Here is a 25,068-nt window from a genome sequence, read left to right as displayed (position 1 = left end):
GACGCCGACGTCACAGGAGCGCGACGCCAGGTCCTCTACCCCGACGATTGACTGCGGAGCCGCGGCCTACGGAAGAGGATCTCCGGAAGGTAGGCCATGGTCCACTAGGGGGGAGGAGGACACCAGGAACGGACAGCAAGATGGCGGACCGGCAGCAGACTAAGCTGCCCAGCATCGGCAGTGCCCCAGTCGTCGCCGGCCCCGACCAGCGCCGGGAGAAGACGCGTGACGCAGGAGCGGTCGCGGGAGCAGGTAAGAGGAGTCTCCCTGTCCCGGACGCTGCCAGCGTCAGCCTGCTCCCGGGCCCCCTGGTGGAGCCGCCGATTCCGGGCGCTGCAGACACCGACCTGCTCCAGCCTCCGCAACAAGCCCTGCGGCCAAGCCCTCCAGCCCTGGGCACTACCACCACCAGCCCGCGCCCAGGCCCAAAGTTGCACCCTCTGACCCCGGGCGTCATCAACGGCGACCCTCTCCACGCCTGGTCGCAAGGCCTGAACTCCCCAGGTGCAAAAGGACTGTACGCCCTCCACGTTAACCAAGGAGGAGCTGCAGTACTACCAATACGAGGAAAGCCAAGAGGACCCGGACGGGTCTGAAGCCTACACACAAGAAGGAGCAGGAGGATGCCGTTACTGAAGTACGGTAAAGTGGAACTGTACATAGTTACCCGTAGGGGTACTTGTGTTGCTAATTAAAATATGGTCCCCGTTGGGACAAGTGTGAACTGTTCCCGTGTGTCCCCTATCCTTAACCAGGCTGAGGACTGTGAGCAGCCATCCCATCTCCCCACAGGCTGAGGACTGTGAGCAGCCAATCCTTATCCCCACTGGCCGAGGACTGAGAGCGGCCATATCTTGTAAATATTATGTGCTTCCAGTTATTTATAGGAGTCCTTGGTGGATTTACCGGGAATCCTTTGTACAGTTAGTGGAGCGTAACCCAGGATGGACTAAAAGACTGTTAAGGACTCGGGGTAGGACAGACCCCTACCTGGTTACGTCTCCCTGTTTTGGTGAAATGGACACCTTGCTTTCTTCAAAGACTGCACCCGGTTACGGACACGCCGTGACCAGCTTTATGCGTTTCCTTATTGTAATGTTATTGTTTATACTTTGTTATGTTACAAAAATATGTTTAGTCCCGGAGTACTAAATTTCACTAGGGGGGAATGTGACACCCCAGGGGTCTGGTTGCCACAGTGATAGAGATATTACGTCTGAGAGCAGGTGGGAGGTCCTTTGGTCAGGGATCCTGTGCATGCCACACCTCCTGCCCAGTCTTGGGAGGGGAAGGACTTCCCCTATATAAACCTGGGGCTGAGGCAGGGTAGGGAGTTCTGAGAGGAGAAGACAGGGAGCAGAGCTGCTCTATGGGCTCTGCTCCACAGGCAGGCCCTGTCCAGGGGCCTGAGCCTGGAGACAAGGAGAGTGGAGACAAGAAGCAGCATAGGAAACAGCAGAGTTACAAGGAGTCAGGGGCTGGCAGCTGTAGAGTTCGCCCTGACTAAGAAGATTCTTTACCGGACCCGGAGTCCGAGGCTGTGGGGACTAACTCCTACCCAGCAGCAGAATCCGACAGGCAGGGGATTTCAGGTCCTCTGGCCCAGAAGCCCGAAGGCACGGTCACACGCGTGGGACCAGCACCGCCATCGTGGAGCGGAAGCCATTAGAAGGCCCCGAGTCACCGGCCATACGGGTGAGCACCACACGGTACACTCAGGGACGTGGGCTACTTACATCAGCTTCTAGCAAGGTAGCCAGAAGAGTACAGTCAGTTTGGGAGGCCTACAACTACGCCTGGCCAGGGGAGATCCCATCTGCTCAAAGACTGACCAGGCCCCGTTTGCTAGCAAGTACTCCGGGAGGGTCTATCGTTGTTACCAGTAAAGACCCTGAACTACACCGTACCGTCTCTGAGTGGTTCCTGCTACCCCCATCATCCACGTCGGCTGCCCTGAGGCCATACCCCTCCCGTTGGGGGTTATACTATCACGCTGCACAATCCTACCACCGGCCTCAGCGGTCTGCCCTGCAGCAGCAGCTTCCTGGCTGCACTCAACGGGTGGCGTAGTCATCAACTATTTACTACTAATAGACTGCCGTCTAGTTTGACTCCCTGGGCACGGACCGGGTCACCGCCACGAGACTACAACCCTCCACTGATCCGGCTCCGGGTAGGCTCCCGCGTGCGCAACGCAGCGCGACACAGGCCCAGGGGCGCGTCAAATGTACAGATTCTTATTACATCAATCCAGCACTCATCAACAAAAATGTACTTACGGATGGGTGTTGTATCTGGAGGATCTGGCGGTGTGAAATTCTCTGTGAAGTTTACATTGCACATGTCTGCACTGCAGCAACAGAAGCGATAAGTCCCATTTTGGATGAGTGGAGGGTTAGTGGTGACCACACATTCTTCATGGTGACAATCATGGGGGTCACCTATATATGACCAGCAGCCTGAAATGGTAAATAGTAAGATGTCTTGTATGAGCACATCGATCTTAATTCAAGAATATGGACTTTAAATAAAGATTTTAGTTTTTCACTTTTTCTATTCCAATAATGCTTGTCTCACCACATCTGGTTATTTTGGATTAAAGGCATGTCAGTCAGACAGCACTGGTGTTCTCCAGCTGGGACACCCACTGATGTCCTGAATGAAAGTGTTTTTCTCCCAAAACAAATAGTTAAAAAGAACCTGTCATCAGGATTTTACACCCTAAACTAATGGTATGTATGTAAAGGCACTTTAACACAGATTAAATCCTTACCTTCCTTGTAGAAATAAATTTTGCTGTTCTAGTTTGGGTACAAAATCCTGATGGCAGGTTCTCTTTAAAACTGGATAGACTCTAAGGCCATGGCCCCGCTATCAGTATTCAGTCAGTATTTTTTCTCAGGAGTTGGAGCCAAAACCACATGAGGAACAATCAGAGAAAAGGTATAATAGAAACAAGTCACCAATTCTGCATTTATCACCCACTCCTGGTTTTGGCTCCCACTCCTGAGAAAAAATACTGACCGAATACTGGCCAAATACTGATAGTGGAGCCGTGTCCTAAAACTGGTGCTAATCTTGAGAACATCACTTTACTCAAAGTACCAATCCAGCCATTTTTTTCTTTATTTCTCCATCTGTTAGTAATCAGTAATCTATGTTCAATGCTTGCATTAGAATACTTACTGTTGCAGTTTTCTGCCGTCTCCAGCGCTGCTCCTCTCTTTCTCCTGCACCATGTGACCGCAGCTCTTCTTTGCCGGCTCACACAGCGGATCGTTATTTCCTTTCCTAATGTAAGTCTATGAGAGTCTTGTTCTGAGTCTCATAGACTTATAGTTAGTATACACGTTCAGTATTTGGTCAGTATTTTACATCAGTATTCGGAAGCCAAAACCAGGAGTGGGTGATAAATGCAGAAGTGGTGACGTGTTTCTATTAAACTTTTCCTCTGATTGTTCCACTCCTGGTTTTGGTTTAAAAATACTGATGTAAAATACTGACCAAATACTGAATGTGTGAATGTGGCCTTAGAAAGTGACTTCTGGTCCACACAGAAATGTTCTGTGAGTCAGTTAGTCACAAATGCGGTAAAATTATGCAGCAGAGGACTGGAGCAGCGCTGGAAACGGCAGAAGACAGCAACTGGCAAGTATTTTAATGTATAAACTGAACATACAGTACTAACAGCTAATGGATGGGTAATTAAAAACAGTGCTGCAATGGTACTTTAACATGGGAATAGTATATTATCTGATGTTATGCTCTAATATGGCATCTATTAATTAATTAACTAAAAAGAATAGTTCAGAAGAAGTGTTACATAGAGACCAAAAACAAAATAATCAAAATTACTTCTCAAAAGTCATTTTTATTATTGGCAATAATTACATACACATTAAAAACATACAACACAAAAGGACATATTCAAAATCGGGAGAGGGAGAACAAGGAGCAATATACACTGCTCAAAAAAATAAAGGGAACTCTCAAATAACACATCCTAGATCTGAATGAATGAAATATTCTCATTGAATACTTTGTTCTGTACAAAGTTGAATCCACCAACTCCTGGACAGTCTGTGGTGCAACATGACGTTGGTGGATGGAGCGAGACATAATGTCCCAGATGTGCTCAATTGGATTCAGGTCTGGGGAACGGTCAGTCCATAGCTTCAATGCCTTCATCTTGCAGGAACTGCTGACACACTCCAGCCACATGAATGCGCTGACAACAAAATCACACAAAAATCATCAATGGAAATCAAATTTATTAACCAATGGAGGCCTGGATTTGGAGTCACCCCCAAAATTAAAGTGGAAAAACACACTACAGGCTGATCAAACTTTGATGTAATGTTCTTAAAACAAGTCAAAATGAGGCTCAGTATTGTGTGTGGCCTCCACGCGCCCGTATGACCTCCCTACAATGCCTGGGCATGCTCCTGATGAGGTTGCGGATGGTCTCCTGTGGGATCTCCTCCCAGACTTGGACTAAAGCATCCACCAACTCCTGGACAGTCTGTGGTGCAACATGACGTTGGTGGATGGAGCGAGACATAATGTCCCAGATGTGCTCAATCGGATTCAGGTCTGGGGAACGGGCGGGCCAGTCCATAGCTTCAATGCCTTCATCTTGCAGGAACTGCTGACACACTCCAGCCACATTAGGTCTGGCATTGTCCTGCATTAGGAGGAACCCAGGGTCAACCGCACCAGCATATGGTCTCACAAGGGGTCTGAGGATCTCATCTCGGTACCTAATGGCAGTCAGGCTACCTCTGGCGAGCACATGGATGGCTGTGCGGCCCTCCAAAGAAATGCTACCTCACACCATTACTGACCCACTGCCAAACTGGTCATGCTGAAGGATGTTGCAGGCAGCAGATCGCTCTCCACAGTGTCTCCAGACTCTGTCACGTCTGTCACATGTGCTCAGTGTGAACCTGCTTTCATCTGTGAAGAGCACAGGGCGCCAGTGGCAACTTTGCCAATCCTGGTGTTCTGTGGCAAATGCCAAGCGTCCTGCACGGTGTTGGGCTGTGAGCACAACCCCCATCTGTGGACGTCGGGCCCTCATACCACCCTCATGGAGTCGGTTTCTAACCATTTGTGCAGACACATGCACATTTGCATGTCATTTTGCAGGGCTCTGGCAGTGCTCCTCCTGTTCCTGTTCCTGTTCCTCCTTGCACAAAGGCGGAGGTAGCGGTTCTGCTGCTGGGTTGTTGCCCTCCTACGGCTCCCTCCACATCTCCTGGTGTACTGACCTGTCTCCTGGTAGCGCCTCCAGTCTCTGGACACTACGCTGACAGACACAGCAAATCTTCTTGTCACAGCCCGCATTGATGTGCCATCCTGCACTACCTGAGCAACTTCTGTGGGTTGTAGAGTCCATCTCATGCTACCACGAGTGTGAAAGCACAACCAACATTCAAAAGTGACCAAACATCAGCCAGAAAGCATTGGTAGTGAGATGTGGTCTGTGGTCCCCACCTGCAGAACCACTCCTTTATTGAGGGTGTCTTGATAATTGCCAATAATTTCCATCTATTGTCTATTCCATTTGCACAACAGCATGTGAAATTGATTGACAATCAGCGTTGCTTCCTAAGTGGACAGTTTGATTTCACAGAAGTTTGATTTACTTGGAGTTATATTCTGTTGTTTAAGTGTTCCCTTTATTTTTTTGAGCAGTGTATTTCTTACAATAGACAGAAATAGAGCCCATGGTATATAAAATTAGTGTATATATCGTAATGCAATAAGATATTCAAAATGTACCAAGAATGAAGGACCAATAACTGTACAAATAAGAATAGTAAGTGCACTATAATATGTAAAGGACATGCAGGTATAGTTTACACAAGTACTGACCTGGTTGCATAGGAAAGCCCACTCCAACGTGTGTTTCGCTCTTGTGCTTCCTTGTGCAGTAGGGTGAGGGGGAACGGACTTTCCTTTACACTACTTTTACCAACTTTAGTGCATCGTTCTGTGCTTTATATTTGCTATTAACTGTCTCTACTCTTTTGTAAGGAATATAATGCTCCTTGTTCCCTCTCTCCTGTGTATTAATATGTCCTTTTGTGTTATATGTTTTTATTGTGTAGCTACGGTAATTATTGCTAATAAAAATACATTTTTGAGATGCAGTTTTGATTATTTTGTTCCCTTTGTCTCTCTTTTGTTATTTGGTCTCTACAGTCATGGCCAAAAGTTTTGAGAATTACACCAAAATTATATATTCACATGATCTGCTGGCCTCTGGTTTTTATTAGTGTTTGTCTGATGTTTATATCACATACAGAAATATAATTGCAATCATATTATGAGTACCAATAGGTTATATTGACAGTTAGAATGAGTTAATGCAGCAAGTCAATATTTGCAGTCTTGCCCCTTCTTCTTCAAGACCTCTGTAATTCTCCCTGGCATGCTCTCAATCAACTTTTGGACCAAATCCTGACTGATAGCAGTCCATTCTTGCATAATCAATGCTTGCATTTTGCCAGAATTTGTTGGTTTTTGTTTGTCCACCCGTCTCTTGATGATTGACCACAAGTTCTCAATGGGATTAAGATCTGGGGAGTTTCCAGGCCATGGACCCAAAATCTCTATGTTTTGTTCCATGAGCCATTTAGTTATCACCTTTGCTTTATGGCAAGGTGCTCCATCATGCTGGAAAAGGCATTGTTGGGCGCCAAACTGCTCTTGGACGGTTGGGAGAAGTTGCTCTTGGAGGACATTCTGGTACCATTCTTTATTCATGGCTGTGTTTTTAGGCAAGACTGTGAGTGAGCCGATTCCCTTGGCTGAGAAGCAACCCCACACATGAATGGTTTCAGGATGCTTTACAGTTGGCATGAGACAAGACTGGTGGTAGCGCTCACCTCTTCTTCTCTGAATAAGCTGTTTTCCAGATGTCCCAAACAATCGAAAAGGGGATTCATCAGAGAAAATGCCTTTGCCTCAGTCCTCAGCAGTCCACTCCCTGTACCTTTTGCAGAATATCAGTCGGTCCCTGATGTTTTTTCTGGAGAGAAGTGGCTTCTTTGCTGCCCTCCTTGAAACCAGCCCTTGCTCAAAGAGTTTCCGCCTCACAGTGGGTGCAGAAGCACTCACACCAGCCTGCTGCCATTCCTGAGCAAGCTCGGCACTGCTGGTAGTCCGATCCCGCAGCTGAAACAGTTTTAAGATACGGTCCTGGCGCTTGCTGGTCTTTCTTGGGCGCCCTGGAGCCTTTTTGACAACAATGGAAGCTCTCTCCTTGAAGTTCTTGATGATGCGATAGATTGTTGACTGAGGTGCAATCTTTGTAGCTGCGATACTCTTCCCTGTTAGGCCATTTTTTGTGCAATGCAATGATAGCTGCACGTGTTTCTTTAGAGATAACCATAGTTAACTGAAGAGAAACAATGATACCAAGAACCAGCCTCCTTTTAATGTGTCCAGTGATGTCATTCTTACTTAATCATGACTGATTGATCGCCAGCCCTGTCCTCATCAACACCAACACCTGTGTTAATGGATCAATCACTAAAACGATGTTAGCTGCTCCTTTTAAGGCAGGACTGCAATGATGTTGAAATGTGTTTTGGGGGTTAAAGTTAATTTTCTGGGCAAATATTGACTTTGCAAGTACAGTAATCGCTGTTAAGCTGATCACTCTTTGACATTCAGGAGTATATGCAAATTGCCATTACAAAAAATGAAGCAGTAAACTTTGGAAAAATTACTATTTGTCTCATTCTCAATACTTTTGGCCATGACTGTATGTAAAACTTCTTTTGGTTTTGTCTTGTACGGGTTTATAGACCACTAATTTGTTTTATACTTGAGGCATTTTCTTTGGAAATGGGATTTTTCTTTCTTTTTATTTTTAATGAATGAAATAAGCCGTACCAATTATTTAATAAAAAAAATGTAATAAAAATGAAACTGTTAACAGGACAAGTTTATTTAGCTTGGTAACAAAATGTGGAAATTTGAAATAAATAAATTAGATTCTGAGGTTTTTCTGATGTTGTTTATTCATTTATTTTCTTTGCATCAAACATTATTGTATAAATGGTATACTTTATATATAGAAGGCAGGGCATAATAATGATACTAATAATAAAAATATATTAATATAATAATATCTAAATAATAATAATAATAACTATAAATAATAATTCATTTTCATTTTACTTGCCTTGTTTGACGAGATTGATTTCACCATCTCTTGTTTTTTCCCATAATCCAAAGCAGGTACTGCCCTTAGAGCATTCCACTGTGCCATTCTCTGGGGATATCTGGCTTTCGCTGACCCCGTGGTCCATGTGGTTGGGGTCTTTGTAGGCACACAAACGCTCTTCATTCTGAGCAGCTGAAAGAGAAGAGCCAGAAAAGAGGTTAATTCACCATTCATCCTACTAAAATATAAGGGTGTTGACACAATTATATAGACGAGCTGAACATAAGTCTTTCATTCACTAGAAAACCAATACTTTCATATACTGTAGCTGTGCACGTCCTTGTATACTGTGTCAGTTCCAGTCGTGTAGGCCGCCACATTCATCAAAAGATATGTTCTTTTAATAACAAGTTGTAGATCAATAAATGCAAGAGAGCTTGCTCACCGTTTCATGGGATATTAAATATGGGTATGTTTTCAGCAAACCAACATTATATTATTACAAATATGTCATATTTATTGGCTAATGAACAGTGGGAGAAAAATAATCAATAGAATAAAAGGGGTTATCCGGGACTTTGGGGGTTGATTTCCTATGGGGCTAAGAATTTACCGGCAAGTAGATGATAACTACCTGCATGTTGTACACTGCGGAGATCTCTCCCTGCTCAGGTGGCGATTCTCCTGCTTCCTTTGACTTCCCGTCATCAGAGAAGATCTTTCTCTTTTCTCTTCGCTCTGCTGTGTTGACGAGGCATTGATGCCAATGTTATACTGATTGACAACCGACTCTCCGCAGTTAGGCAGTGGGGAACTGGCTGTCAATCAGTATGACATCAACGGTGACGCTCCGTCGACAGAGCAGAAGAGAAGGAACTGCACTGTTGACGAGATGTCGCAGGAAGCAGCAGAATCGCCAGCAGTAGCGGTCCGTGACAGCTCTGAGCTGGAAGAGATGGGCGCCGGGCAGGTAGTGAGCAACGACCTGTCGATAACTTTAGTCCCATAGGGAAAAAAACAAAAAAATACAACCACTTATGTACTACTTACGAGTTTCTATAAACCTTAACTGACAGAACATAGAAGGATAGATGACTCATTGAGATTAAAAATACAGGGACATTTAACTATATTAAGTCCAAAGAAATATACTAGGTTATAATGAAAAAATATTTTATACTGGATCCTTTAAATAAAAGTAAGCCATAGTCATTCACCGTGCTGTGCGCATGAAGTCACATGATGACATTTCACTCTCAATGACAGATATCTAAGGAATACTCAGCTGTTCATACTAGCATGTCAGGTCAGTACTGGAGCAGGGAAAACTCAGGACTGAGGTCTTTTAAGATCAGATGTTTATTCTGAATCATATTTTAACTTGATCTGACTTACATACATTACATAGACACTGTTTAGTTTAAGGAATAAACTTGCATATTTATTAACACACCATATTTTTTTTTACAATAAGCTATTAAATTGGTGTCCTAAGGCTGAGTCTACATAGTGGCTTTGCCTGCGACACAGGTCAGGCAAAAATCGCTATATGATGCTACATTACAGCATTATGCAAATAAATTGGGTCATCTTGCGATATGCGCGGTTGGGTCACGTTGGATTTTTTTGCATCTTTCTTTTTGCAGTAGCTTGCAGGTTGCAATGCGACCACAATTGCAGCCAATGTGTAGCTGCAGCCTAATGGATCAGACATTTACTATAGCACTTCTTCTTTCAGCAGCCAATCCCCACATTCTGACCAAATAACCAATCATGATTTCACCTAACTCAGTCCAGTATGGAATTCCCATGCGCCATTGATGAGAATGTGCTACTCGGCGGGGCCTCCTACCAGGTCCAAAAACAGCAGCAAATCCAAAGATATCCAGGGCACCATAGGGATCGTTATAAATATCCAACCTTTATTCCAAATTATTTAAAAAATCACAGCAGTGAAGAGATAAAAATAGTGCAAGCATTTGGTCGAAATGTTGCTCTATTTTTGTCTCCTCACTGCCGTGATGTTTTAAATGTTTTGGGATAAAGATTGGATTTTTATAATGATTTCCCTAACTACCAGCCGAACAGGTAGCGTGTAGACCAAACTAGCTAAAAATACCAAATGTAACATTTTTTCCCAGCGAGTTTACGCAGCAATGATACGTTTCTGTATAAATACACAAGATGTACTGAACAGAACAAACGAAAATCAGGCAACAGTTCAAGTCAACAACAGTCATAACCCTATGTAGTGTTTAGGGAAGCCGAGATTGTGCCACATTTCAGTATGAGTTAGCACAGTATACGGTATTTGGCATTAGTCTCTTACATATTTTCTGTATGAAATAAAAACTCTTCTATTTTTAGATCTTGCAAAACATAACTTCTCCAATATAGTAAATTAAAACATATATATTTAGAGTTTGAATTATATACCTTTTAAGAATTTATGCTTAAAATGGTTGCCCAGTACTTTTAAAAATATGCCAATGTGTTTTAATGATAAATAGAAGCTTCTTTCTAATTACGTCCTGGTAGAAACAGCACCAGGAGGTATTTAGAAAGAAGCTTCTATTTATCATTAAAACACATTGGCATATTTTTAAAAATACTGGACAACCCCTTTATTTCTCCTCCAATAGATTTTCCTTTTATTTAATTAATATTTTATTATATTATATTAATATATTAATTATTTAATACTTTTACTATATTGTTACCTAATAACAACCTTACTTTCTTTCAGTATCACCACCAGATGAATACATGTGGTAAGATGCATGGACATTTCCACTTAAAGTTCTACTTGGAGAAACTAGATTGATTTAGAGTATGTGCAAACTTTTTTTTTTTTTTTTAACCGGTCAAAAATAAAGCATTATCTAGTGGAAACTGCTACGCGAAACAGTCCTTCTTTGGGTTATGTGCACATTGCTTCTTTAAGATGTCGGGCAGACCTGCTGAAGTTTTCCTAGGTGAAGACGCTTACGACAAAAGCAAGTAGTCATTATCCTAAAGCGGCTTCTTTGGTGGTTTTGCCATAGTTTTTTTGGCGGTTTCGCCAATGGAGTCTTTTTTCTGTGATTTCAACTCTAGCTAATGAAGAATGAACATGCTACTTCTTCTAACCACTTCAAGGTTTCCAAACCCTGAAGTAGAGAAAAGAAGTAATAAAAGACTGAACATGTGCTCAGCAATGTGGTTTTTACATTGCCGTGTGTTATGTTCATTTTTTGCTGTGCTTTTTCATGCTGGTTCCAGGTGTATACCATACACATACCCTAGGAAGGTTGGTTTTTAAGGAGTTTTTTTGTTTCTTCAAGCATTTTTGCTGAGTTTTTTCCTGGATCATGTTTATTTTTGCAGCCTTTTGATTGGACACAGCCTGGATTTCCATCAGGAGACACTTCAAAGAAGTGATATACACTTTCTTTTCTCCCACCAGAAGTTTTTCAAAACCGGCAGTGGAAAAAAAACGCTCAAACAACTGAACATAAGACCAGCAAATAGAAACGAATAGGAACAAGCTTTCAGGCATGTTTTAAGTTATTTTTCTGGTGTTTTTCAAGCAGACCCATTCGAAAAAACTCCTCAAAAAAATCTGTGTGCGTATACTCTTATATTCCATCCTGTTCCAAGTGCAATACTCATTGTTATTAATATTTGAAAAGATGAACACAGATGTCATTGAGAAATATTGTCTTTCATTGATAAGCGTTTCACGGAATATTCAATACCATTAAAATATCTTCCTACCTTGTTTTTTACTGGAATAAAACAATAGAAAGTAGCTGCCTGATTTCCCAAGAGACCTTGGCTCAATCTTTCTCTTATCTGCAGACTCATTACTAGAACATTTGAAGACATTTTCATAATGTTAAGATAAACCTGTGCACTATAGCAGTAAAGTCCTGAATTATATCATGGTTTCTAAAATGAAGAACTCCTTCCAATATATTTCTTTGCTTTTACATTTTTAACATCAGCCTTTAGATGAATAATATTACCTTTTAACATACCATTTTGGGTGGTCTTTATACTGTCAGACCAAATATATCCCTGATGACCATAAAAGCAGATAATATAATATTACCATCAACAACTGATAAATGAAAACCAACATTCCAAAAAACACCACATGGGAAACTATACAGAAGAATGTATAATTAGAATGTAATTAAAATATGAATATTGAAATAGTGGAACCAAAAACTTATGACAGATTTTGAAATTCTGCAGAAATTTCTCGGTGTGGACCTAAAGTCCCAAAGTGACTAGAAACACCAAATAACAAATCCTATAATAATATGTCACTAGCCTCTTCAGAGAGGAAGAGGACATGAACTCTAATGCCTTCTATTGAATGTAGCAATCCTAAAAGTCAATATTGACCTCTAACGAGACAATGGAATTTAGGAAAAGAAGTAGCAAACCAGAACCTCCAATTGCAGACATATGTTTTTGGGTGTTTGCCCCTCATCAGTGCAAAACACTGATTTGGTCAGGTAATAGGCCTCTGACATGAGATCTAAGGAAGAACGGTTCTCCTTGTGGAGAATGTCAAGTCAGTGTACGGAGACTTATAGGGAATGCTGGGGATTTAAATATACAAATAACCTCTTCATAGAGAGAGAAAGAGAACTCTAGCGCCTCTTATTAGATGTAACAATCGTAAAAGTCAATAATAATGTATCCAAGCGTTTGATGGGTAATTGCCAACTTAACTCCAAAATAGACCTAGTACAAAGTGATTAAAAACTTATTTTTCTGGGCTCATTGGCTCCTAATATCAAGTGACAGAGATATCTCTGCCACTTGAAAAAGGGGCCCTTGAGCTCAGAAATGTGCTGTGTACTGAAATTTTAATAAAGCAGTTTTTAATCAACTTGCACCAGGTTTATTTTCAAGTTTAGTTGGGAATTATCCAACAAACACTTGCATACATTATTGTTGCCACTTGGCTTTGTTCCTTAGCAAGCTCAGCTGTGGATGCAAGACAGAGGCTGCATCGTATTTTAACGATAAGGCTATGTTTACACATTGCGTTTTTTCAGCATTTTTTTTCTGCAGCAAAACCTGATCTCTTGGCAGGAGGTTTGTTCAGGTTTTTTCTTGCTTTTTTGCTTGTTTTTTGGTGCGTCTTTTTCACTGTCCTTTTGTCTCTTTTATGTATATATAAAAAGTTCAGTGAAAAAAAAAATCTCATTCTGCTTTTGGCACAGAAAACGCTGAAAATCTGACACCTGCATTTTTCAGCGTTTTTTTCACCACCCATTACTTCCAATGGGTGAAAAAAACGCTGAAAAAATGCTGAAAGAAGTGACATGCTCTATTCTGCAAAAAAAACATGCAAAGCACAAAATACTGATAAAATAAAAACCAATGTGTGTGCATGAGATTTCTGTAATCTCATAGACTTTACTGGCACTGTAAAACGCAGTTGAAAATTTGCATTAAAAAAACGCTGAAAAAATGCAATGTGTGAACATAGCCTTAGTGGAGTTGTGCTCACCAGGCACAACCTCTCAAGGTGAGCACTCTTCATTTATGTGGACCTCCTTTGTCACCAGTACTTCTTTGTTTTTGTTTTTTTGCCTATGTCTACTGATAAAAGTCAATAATGACCCTTCAGTGAGTCTTACCACATGGCTCAGGATAAGAAGCCAAACCAGACACTCCATTTGTAGACATCGGTTTTGGCTGGGTGAAAAGCCTCTGACAATGAGTCTAAGGCCACGGCCACACTATCAGTATTTGGTCAGTATTCAGTCAGTATTTTTTCTCAGGAGTGGGAGCCAAAATCAGGTGAGGAACAATCAGAGAAAAGGTATAATAGAAACAAGTCCCCAATTCTGCATTTATCACCCACTCCTGGTTTTGGTTCCCACTCCTAAGAAAAAATACTGACCAAATACTGACAAAATACTGATAGTGGGGCTGTGGCCTAAAGGGGAAAGTTTGTATACTAAGGCATATCACATGCAAAGTGAAGAATCAGAGATCACAACAGAATAACATTATTATGTGGCTTCCCTCTTCATTTCCGAGTGCCATCATTCCTTTTAATGCTGAGTTGCCATTCTTTTTATTGACAGACTGTTGCACTCCAGGTTTCCCTAATGTTTACACTCTAGACTACTGTGTAGTGACCTGTGAACCTTTGACCTTCATGTTACCTGTAACCTAGATAAAGAGTACAACTATTCCTGGAGAGATAAAGCCCTGTTTGCTCTACACATGTCATTAGACATTCATCTTGTCCTGTAGTAGAGTCACTGTCTGTAGATTTCTGACCTGACAGTCACACTATGTTATGCTTATTTATCAATTCCGTGAGGATATAAAGTTTGAAGGGTCAGAAAAAAACGTAATAATAAATACATTTATCAGATAATTAGAAATGAAACAATTCTACCTGGCTATATTTACTCATGCATGGTAGTTAAGGATTGGCTCAGCCTGATCGAACATGTATGTTTGATGTATTGGGAGAAGAGAGTTATCCACCCCCAGACACAGTGGCATTGGCTTATCTTCAGGGAGGACAAATGGCCAATTATTTTCTCTACTCAGACATATTCTGCTGGGAAAAGTCATGAGTACCCCTATACATTCAATAATCATCTGAATTTGGCAAGTCCAGTTAACTTTTATCTCCTTGGCCAAACAGTTGCGCTGACAGTTATTTCTCCAGTGTGTGAGCATGTACATCCGCTGCTCCATTTACTTTCGATAGTAGTGGTGGTTGCACATGCTCATTACCGCTTCATGCATCTAGGGGACCTTGGAGCCCCTTTTCAATTGAATGGTGAAAGTCTAAAAATTTGAACCCCCAGCGAACACACATTAGTCTCCAATTGTGTGGCTATAAGTTCTTATGGTACAATCTTCTTAAAATTTGTCAGCTGTTTTTTGTCATGGAATCTGAGAGCAGCATGATGTAGGGGCAGAGAGCCTGATTCCAGTGATGTATCACTTACTGGACTGGTTGGAGCAGTTTTGATAAAATCAGTGTTTTCTTTGTTGTAGATCTAGCAGTGCTATGAATGCTGAGCTCTCTATAACCCCGCCCACACCACTGATTGGCAGCTTCCCGCTCCCAAGCTGCCAATCAGTGGTAGGGGTGGGGTTACACAGAATATCTGGACTGCCTGGCATGAGACACCTAGTCCTGCAGTGATAATATCCTGCTTATTGTATTGAAACTACACCAAGCTTCTGGGTAAGTGACACATTCCTGGAATCAGGCTCTCTGCCACTACATCATGTTGCTCTCAGATTAAATAGCAAAAACTTGTTGACAGATTCCATTTAGGAAACTTTTTATGGTCCTAAAAGGGTAGTCTATGACCAGAGCAAGCAAAATAAAAAATAAGTACGGTATGTCTTCTGATCCAAGTCAAACATCACGTCACAACAGTTCATGTAAGGGGAATAACCTGGCAAATAGCTGTGCGTTTGGTGAACACTTGATTACGCCAGCTTAATTTCCTAACACACATTTGTTCCTTTTTTCTTTATTTGTATGTAATGGTTTTAATATATTGCCCAATACGCCATGAAGGAGTTAAGTCTGCAGACTGAATGAAATGCTCATAAAAAATGCATTGCTTTCCCAGCTTCTCAGTTTGCTCCAAGCAAACATCAGAATGACAACTATAATATATTGGAACATGACAAGATCTTAATGAACCTGCTGCCTGTTCACCTTGGTGTGTACATGCTGTATGTCTGAATCACCTGTGTAGCCACAAGGTGTTGGATCTTCTCTGAAAAGGTTTCATACCAGAAAGATTAGCTGGAAATCCATTTTACACAATCCTAACCTGGTTATTTCATAGAGAAATAGTGAAATAAGTGAAAGGAGATTCTAAGGTCTATTCTCCACCGCAGAGACAGCGTACATGCCACAAGCCTGCATTGTTGGTCCTCATTTCTCCTGGTCAGAGTCATAGTATAAGGTTCTGCTCATGTTGTATCTTCAGGAGCACACCGTTCCCCAGCCTCCCGACCTCCTGGTTGCTTCCTAACTGATTGACAGTTCAGGTCAACAGCATTGTAATAGGCCTGAACTGTGTGCTGCTGATGCTGCTATTTGAGGCAGCTTCATCTCTGCAACATCGGAAACACAGTGAGGCTGAAGCTAGCCTGGATATGGAGCTAACAGCCTGCTCCAGAGATCCTGGTCTCAGTGCAGTGCTTACAAGCTAAATAGAAAAGAGCTTGTAAGCACTGTGCATGTTCAATCACTGCTCCTAGACAGCAGTCTTGGACAACAAGTAAATTGAAAACTGGCCTAATTTCTCTTAATTTCTATGGATAGGGAACAATTTTAGTTTTTAAACCAAACAGAGCAGTGATTCCTGGGTGCTGCCACAGAGTGAAGACAAGGGTGTATGTTCTCTTGATCTTTATCCATTCATATAACGTCTTTCTAAATTGGGTTCACTCCTTCATTAGGTAAATGTCAATAAGGATCCAGAGAACATACACCCTTGTCTTCACTCTGGCAGCGCCCGGGAATCACTGTTCTTTTTCCTGTTTGGTGTGAATATGTTTCTTCCCACCGGCGTGTGGGTCAGTGGTCGGAGCAGCAGCCCTCCATTCTTACAAGTACAGAGTTGTGCCAGGTCACAACCCAGGCAGGTGAGCATATACAATCCTTTGCTCACTGTGTCTTATATTGAGGGTAATACACTTGGAGCGCCTTTTTCTTTGCAATTTTATTTTTTAGGGAGGAGGGCGGGAAGTTATTCTCATGTAAAAAGATAGGTAGAAAGTGGTTGATCTTGGGGGGGAAGTCTGACTGCTGGGACCCTCAGTGATCCTAAAATCAAGGCTCTGGAACACCAAGAATGTAGTTCTGTAGCCCCGTCTTGAATGGAGCAGAGGTGCACATGCTCAACCTCTTCTCCACTTATGGAGTCAATTGAAGCACTATAGTGGCTGGTGGCTCAGTAGTTAACACTGTTGCTTTGCAGAACTGGTGTTCTGGGCTTAAATCCCACCAAGGACAAGATCTGCAAGGAGTTTGTATCTTCTCCCCTTGTTTGCGTGGGTTTCCTCCGGGTTCTCCGGTTTCCTCCCACACTCCAAAGATACTGATAGGGAATATAGATTGTGTGACCAAATGGGAACAGTACCGATAATGTCTGTAAAGTGCTACGGAATATGATGGCGCTATATAAATAAGCATCATAAATAATAATAACCATATGAACAGCAATTCTTCCATATCATACAATTATCAGAACTATTCACCTTAGCTTCGGGAGTATTCAGAGATTATAGGCTCACTGGGAATTTCAAGTTTCCTATAGTTTCTTTATGCAATCTATGATTTATAGAATCTCGTAGTCTCGTCAAAGACTGGCATTCAGGTTTTGGTATCATTGAGACATTGAGACAACTATATAGACATTGTAGTACTGAGGATTCTGGTGTAGTAGCATCTTATTCACTTGGCACCAAATATGAGGACATCAAAAAGTACTTTTCTGTAAATCTACTACAGGTAAAACCCTAATGCAAAGATTTAAAGGGACTGTCCAGAATCATAAAAATGATTTTTTTGAAGAAACAGCTTCATTCTTGACCCTGGGCTGAGTCTGATCATTTCAGCTCCATTCAGTTTAAAGGGGTTGTTCAGTCATATAATATTGATAAATCTATCCTTTCAATAGGTCATCAATATCAGATTGGTAGATGTCCAACACCAGCCCATACCCCAAATGATCAGCTATTATTTTAACCTTTGGTGGCCAGATGTAAACATTGTTGCAATGAAATGCAAATCGGGTCCTATTCTCTTATATAGTAGCTTATCTGCGGTGCCTGGCAGCTACCCCTACACGTGGTCACAAAATCTGGCATATTCCCTGGCCAAAACTTTATAAAGAAATTACGCTGCACTTTACAATCTTTGGCACCTTTATGCAATTTTGCAATAAAGACCCCAAGATCTAGCCCCTATAATCAAGCTTCGACAAGAGCAATGGAGTATTACATAAGTCCCTGGGAGTAAAAGGGTTAAATGACAAATTGTGTTTTATACATCCGCATACGCAATACACTTTTCCTCATGGGGATTTATATATACATTCTTATTTCGCTAAGATTTAAAGCCATTGCAGACTATTTTAAGCTTGTAAAAGTTTAGGGTCAAGCAGGAAAGGCAGACGAAATAACTCTCATTAGTGTGACAGCCTCCAGTGTGCCGGCACAATGTAATAACAGTAATCTCTTGTCCCCCAGGCTACAGTCTGTTTTTCCAGTAGCAAATTAGGTTCATTAGCAGGGGGTGGAAGAGGACTAGCCTTATCTTCTGAGGATGCCGGAGTCCATGGACTTTGCTAGCTGACCGTCTCCTGGGCATTCCCATATCTAAATGGTAGAATTAACATGTCTGCTCCTAAACACAGGAAGTCTGTATTCTGGACAATGTAATGATCTTAGTAGAAAGCGAGATAATAATAATCATTTTATTTATATAGTGCCAACCTATTCCACAGCACTTTACCATTAAGCCGGAAATATTCATATATTGTTAAGCCTCATTTAGATGGCAGCGGTTTTTTATGTATGCAAAAAGCAGTACAGTGTTGTCAGAGTTTTTCATCAGTTTTTGGTCAGTGTGTCAGTTTTTACCTTCAGTGATTCTCACATCTGGAAAAATAAATAAATTGCAAAGCTTCTCATATTTATTGCAATGTTAAAGATGACTTGTCACTTGCTCAAAAAATAGAGTTAAATACCTTGTAAAAATCACTGTTTTGCGCTACGCCGCTCGATTACAGACATGTGTTACTTTTGGCGCACAATATGAGAAATCTCTGCTTGTAGTCCAACTGAGTGTTTCTGCAGCTTTTTCTGTGGAGGCTTTTGTTTTCACCCCTTCCTCCCAGACACAGCTGATCTAGCAGTCTACCAATCTCAGATGCTTCTAAACTGTGATTGGCATTGTCTAAGAAGGAGGGGAGAAATTGCACACCCCCAGAGAAAAATCTGAAAAAAGCCCAGTCAGACTCCAAGCAGAAATTTCACATACTGCTCTCCAAAATCAACAAAGGTGTACATCTCTGCAATGGAGTGACGCTGCACAAAACAGAAAAAAACATAATTAGGAGAGCTCAGGGGGTTTTATAAGGTATTTAACTAATTTTTTTGAGAAAGGCTGTGTGCCCACGATGCGTTTTTTAAGCGTTTCTGCAGCGGCAAAAACGCTGCAGAAACACTTAGATAACGCATGGTAGAAGGCCTGCCATGTTCCCCAATGATAATCCGCATGTGCTGTGCACATGCTGCGGAAATTTCCGCTGCGGATTATCATTGCGGAAAAATACGCAGCATGTCCATTAATTTTGCGGACACGCAGCGTAATTGCCGCCATTGACTTGCATTGGAACGCTTGGATTCCGCATCTGTACATGCGGAATCCATGTGTTTCAATGTGCTGATGGTACCCGGGTCTGGAGGAGAGGAGACTCGGGTACCATAGAACCTGTGAAAAAAGAATAAAATAAAAAATAAATATTATATTTACCTTCTGATGGCCCCCGGTGTGCTCATCTTCACTTGCCGGCAGCTCGCGGTTGACTAAAGGACCTGCGCTGACGTCATAGTCATGTGACGGCAGGTCCTTCAGTGTAGTGTACCACGAGCTGCCGGCAAGCCAGGACGGAGCGAAGCAAGACTCCGGGGGCCATCGGAAGGTAAGTATAGATTTATTTTTTACCATTCTTTCGGTCACACTATATAAATCGATGCCGTTTGCATGGATTTATTTAGTGTGACCAAGTTGACAAGCACTTTCCAAGTGATGTTAAAATTGCTTGGAAAGCACTTGTCAACCCGCATGCGGAAATGTATGTGAAGAACGCTTCACATCCGCATGTCCCTGGCAGGAAAAACCCATGCACAATCCGCATGCGTTTTTTCTGCGAGGGAGATGCAGAAACGCTCAGGAAAAAATCCTGAGCGTTTCTGCATCGTGGGCACATAGCCAAAGTGACAGTTCCCTTTTAATTACAGACAGTACAAGGAACGCCCACTGACGCCATCCATGTGTTGTCCATGATTTTCACAGACCCATAGACTTGAATTGGTACTATTCATCCATGACTCTGATCGAAAATAGAAATGTCTCCATCATTATTTTACAGACACATGATCCACACAAAAAAGTGGACATACGAAGAGCTCCACAGATTATAATGGGTACGTGTCCTTATCATGAAAGCCATAGATAGAACCTGCATGTAAAAAACGGGTGTCTAAATGAGACCTTAGATGGTAAATAGTGACGAAGGGTCATAAACGACATTTTTGCCAATTCTGGGTCATTTTCTTTATATTACCCACTGCAGTACAGTTTAATAATTCCATTCACTTTTATAGTGCAACTGGTGGCGGCTCTAAGAATTACTGTGCTTAAGTGGCAGGGTAATTCAATGTTACTGAGACTATTACTAGGGTCAACACCATCTCACTGGTAGTGAATACCAGAGTACAAGCCATATAACCCAGTCATATATTTAATAGTCTTTTTCCCTATTAATACTCAGTATGGCTCAGCAACAGCTGTCATATTCTAAAGTAGCTGACACGGTACAAAAGGTTTAAACCTCTGCCCTATACAGTATACACAAGCATATACAGTACAGTTCTTTTTTTTTATTTTCTGGTATTCACTGGCGTCAATTGCACCAAATTCTTCAAAATGGTGCACGCGGTTCATGAATTTTGTGCAACGTAAAAAAATATTAATAATTTTTGCTACTTGTTAGTGCAAAAAGTCACACATTTTGCAAGTTGTCACAAAAATTGCAAAAAAATACTGACATTCAGAAAATCAGTTCAGGGAGGTCTGGAGTACATTTTTGACAAATTTTGCAACTTTTTGAAAAATTACACATGATGATTCAGACGAAAACATTTGGAAACCATACCACAGTGGCGAACTAAAAACAGACAGGCAAACACGTAAAATATTATAAACAGCAAGGTAGCAGGTGTAGATAAAATATAACTTTTACTTCATACAATTAAAAAAGCCCATAGCTCATATTCACACAACAACACAAAATAGCTTAAAAATGACCATGACCTATTTGGATAAGGTTACATTGGCAGGTACTTTCTAACCCTTCAAGATTACTATAGGTGATTGTAGAGATCTGAGGTTGTGGGTTGTAAGTAATCACCTAGGCAGGTTAACAATGCAGCAATATTTTATTAATCACCTCCATGGTAATGCATCAATTCCAAGTAAATGGCCAAAATACAGTTCTCTCAGTCCTTAAGTTCTCAACCTGGGACCAGTAGTTCCACTGGCTTTGTATTAGGTGATACCCACTGTCTCCCAACTTTTGGTTGGCCCACAGATTTCGTATCTCCAGCGAGTATAGTCTGTAGCCACAGACCATGATCCTCTAGACAGCAGATAAAACGATGAAAGCACAGGTATCCAGTAGCAGCAGTCCTTTTAAGAAAGTTTAAATCCAAACGACATAATCCATAATGGTAACATGTTTATCCATTCATCCTTCCAATTCCACGGTCTCCATCCACTTCCTTCAATCCTTCCACACAACTCTGAATAAAACATGTCTCTCCTCTACTTCCCTGGGGTTCAGCCCCCTCCCAGCTCAGAAGTGCTGACACCTTTCCCCTTAAGCATTTACTGTTCACTAAAACAATAAAGAATTTTCTAGAAGCCTTCATCTGAGACTGCCTGTAAGACCCCCTGTGGTGACGGCTCCACTGTGTCTCAATCTACACTCACCTAATGAGATTATGGGCTGTTGAAACAATGGACTCCTGAGATAAAGATGAGATTTGTGGAATTCTGGACATTTTACAAGTGAATCTTACATACTGACAAGTAAGCAGAACTATATAAAACATAACAAGTAAATCACTAATAAAACACAATAATATTGACAAAAATGGTGGTCCGTTGCTGGAAAAGTATCATAGTCTTTAGTAAGTGGGCAGCTCCTCACAGTGATACATATGTACAATAGAAAAAAAGATTAGTAACGATCTCACCATGCATTCAGGTGGCGTCCTATAGAAATTAGTCCAGGTGAGATGCCTTATACCGGATAAAGCAGTTTCTATATACCAGATAGAGGAAGGTAGGGGGGAGGGCATTATTATAAAAAAAAAAAACACACATTACCCCACAAGGTATTCCCATAGGGACCACTAAATAAATGGATAAGTGCCCCATGATGCTCCCAACGCATTTCATCACATACTCATCAAGGGAGAGATGGGGCCTAGATAACAGCCGTATTGGCTGGGGCTTGTATTTCCCACACAATTTTTTTGAACACGTAAAATAGACTTTAAAAAAAGGTACAAATGGAAAGATAAATTTGGTGAGAAAAAAAGTAAAACACGACAAAAAACAGACTCAAATGCAATAATGAATTGGGCCCATAATGTTTACTTCTTTTTGAAATCAGAAGATGTCCAGCTGTGCCATCAGTTCAGAACTGTCTGCAACCAATGGGACCCAGCGACACCTATCTACTGTCTGGAGAAGTCTGGCCACAAGTTTTCCTCAAGGAAGTATTGCAGACAAAAAGCCACACTTGACATGGAAACAAGGCCAATCTACTCAACTATGCATGAAAGCATAGGAGCTGATGTGCAAAAAAATGGCAAGAGGCACTCCTGACTGATAACTCAAAATGTGAAAAAGGCAATTTGTTCGCTGCAGGACTGGAGAGCTTTATAATAATGAGTCTCTGCAGACTACAGTGAAGCATGGTGGAGGGTCCTTGCAAATTTGGGGTTTCACTTCAGAAAATGGAGTTTGAGATTTAGTTAGGATTACTGGTGTTGTTAAGACTGGAAAATACAAGCAGATACTTATTCATCATGCAATACCATCAGGGAGGCACCTGATTGACTCCAAATTTAGTCTGCAACAGGACAACAACCCCAAACAAATAGCCAATATCATTAAGAATTATCGTCACTGTAAAGATGAACAAGGAGTCCTGGAAGTGATTATATGGGGCAGCACGGTGGCCCAGTGGTTAGCACTGCAGGCTTGCAGCACTGGGGTCCTGGGTTCAAATCCCACCAAGGACAACATCTTTGTTTGTGTTGGCTTCCTCCAGTTTCCTCCCACACTCCAAACACATACTGAGAGAGAACTTAGATTGTGAGCCCCAATGGGGACAGTGCCCATAATGTCTGTAAATTGTCTGAATTGAAAAGCGCTGTGGAATATGTTGGCACTATATAAATAAAAAGATTATTATTATTATATGACTCCACAGATCCCTGAGCTCAACATCATCAAGTCCTTCTGGGGTAATATGAAGAGACAGAAGGATTTGCACAAACCTACATCTAAAGAAGATCTGTGGTTAGTTCTCTAAGATGTTTGGCGCAACCCCCCTACTGAGTTCCTTTAAATACTGTGTGTGAGTGTACCTACAAGAATTGATCCTGTTTTGAAGACAAAAGGGGGGGTGGTGTCACACCAAATATTGATCTGATGTAGATTTATTTTATCTTCATTCACTTTGCACATTCACTTTTATTAATTGATAAAACTAAGCTATTAGCACTTCTTGTTTTGAAAGCATAAATGTTATTCATTCACATAAGCCCCTTATCTTAATGTAAGCACATAAGGGACTTTCCTAGCATAGTTGAAATAGACCTGCCAAGACCATGTGTTATGGAAATCTAAGCAAGGTGGCTGGCCATCTGTACTGGAGACACTCCCTAGCACCGCTAGTTAAACAAAAAGGTGCATTTCAATGGTTTAATTGCATTAACCGACAAGCAGGCATGTTAACACTTGAGAGCCGACTGAGATTATATTTCTAAATGTGTGCATTCTTGTGTCTTATAATTTAACGCCTACAGAACTGCATGTAGAAGAGGTAACTATATTCTTGTAAATTCTTTATTTAGAATAAAGAAAATATTTCTGATACACTGTGTAACAAAATCATTCAAAATATCAAACGAAAAGTGTCCCTCCAAGTCCCATAGTCATATTGGACATGATTCACAGATGACCCCATTTATGAAATATACTCTAATAGGGCTTATGACAAAATATTATCTATCATCGATAATCCTTGTAATCATTTTTAGTATAAGCATTTTTGCACAGTTGTTAAAACAAATGTCTCATGTATTTAAATAGGACTTATCACTTGCCATAAGGATGTCATTTTTTTACCTGGTGTAAATGCAGCTGTTCTCCTGAATCTGGCGTTTTTAAGTTGTTTTTCTTGTGCCTCTTCTTTCCTGAGATATGGCACTCTATTCTTTTTGTGTAAATCTAGTCTTATTAGCTAAGTGGGCGTGGTCATAAATTCTTCTCTATGGTTATCTTATTTGAGGACCACACCCAGATGGCTAAAAAGACAAGAACTGCATATGGGGAAGAAAGGGCCATATTTCAGAGACGGAGAGGCACAGGAACATAACATAAAAACAGTGGCATTTACAAAGTTAAAAAAAATACATTTTGTGGCAAAAAACAGTTTATCTTCAAAAAAGCACTCCTATCAAAGTTTTTATCCTCTTAATATATTGCAATCATCATATTATATGGCACTGTATGCTTACAATTGCTCATTTTGCCTTTCTACCCAGCTAATCACATGATTAAAAACAGACTATCTGAATCCTTCTAAGCTTTATGTAGAAACAGAAAGACTCTTTTTGCTGCATAAGTCAGCACTAGAACTACAATTATACATCACTGTAAAGTCCCTGACAGCCCAGATCCACCACCTCTTCAACTCCTGACCCAGCTGCTCCACTCCTCCCCACTGTCAGGGATTTTGTAGTGATGTAGAATTGTAGTTCTAATGATGACTCATGCAGGGAAAAGAGACTTCCTGTTT

At 41.3% G+C, this 25,068-nt stretch overlaps 1 protein-coding gene across 1 annotated transcript in view; it reads right to left on the bottom strand.

The window, feature by feature from the left end:
* BMPR2 (bone morphogenetic protein receptor type 2) overlaps nucleotides 1–25,068 on the bottom strand; it is a 195,050-nt gene that overhangs the window by 93,195 nt on the left and 76,787 nt on the right. Inside the window, exons 2-3 of the mRNA XM_073646461.1 lie at nucleotides 8,198–8,371; nucleotides 2,280–2,459 (exon numbers count right to left, since the gene is read on the bottom strand). Of these exons, the coding sequence (XP_073502562.1) occupies nucleotides 2,280–2,459; nucleotides 8,198–8,371 (354 nt within the window). The remainder of the gene's footprint in view (nucleotides 1–2,279; nucleotides 2,460–8,197; nucleotides 8,372–25,068) is intronic.

This window comes from Phyllobates terribilis, unplaced genomic scaffold (genome assembly GCF_046119375.1).
Source record: "Phyllobates terribilis strain yellow unplaced genomic scaffold, ASM4611937v1 Scaffold_9__5_contigs__length_417890890, whole genome shotgun sequence".
Lineage (NCBI taxonomy): Eukaryota > Metazoa > Chordata > Amphibia > Anura > Dendrobatidae > Phyllobates > Phyllobates terribilis.
Note: the sequence above shows the minus strand (reverse complement) of the source record. Positions and strands in the feature narration are given on the sequence as shown.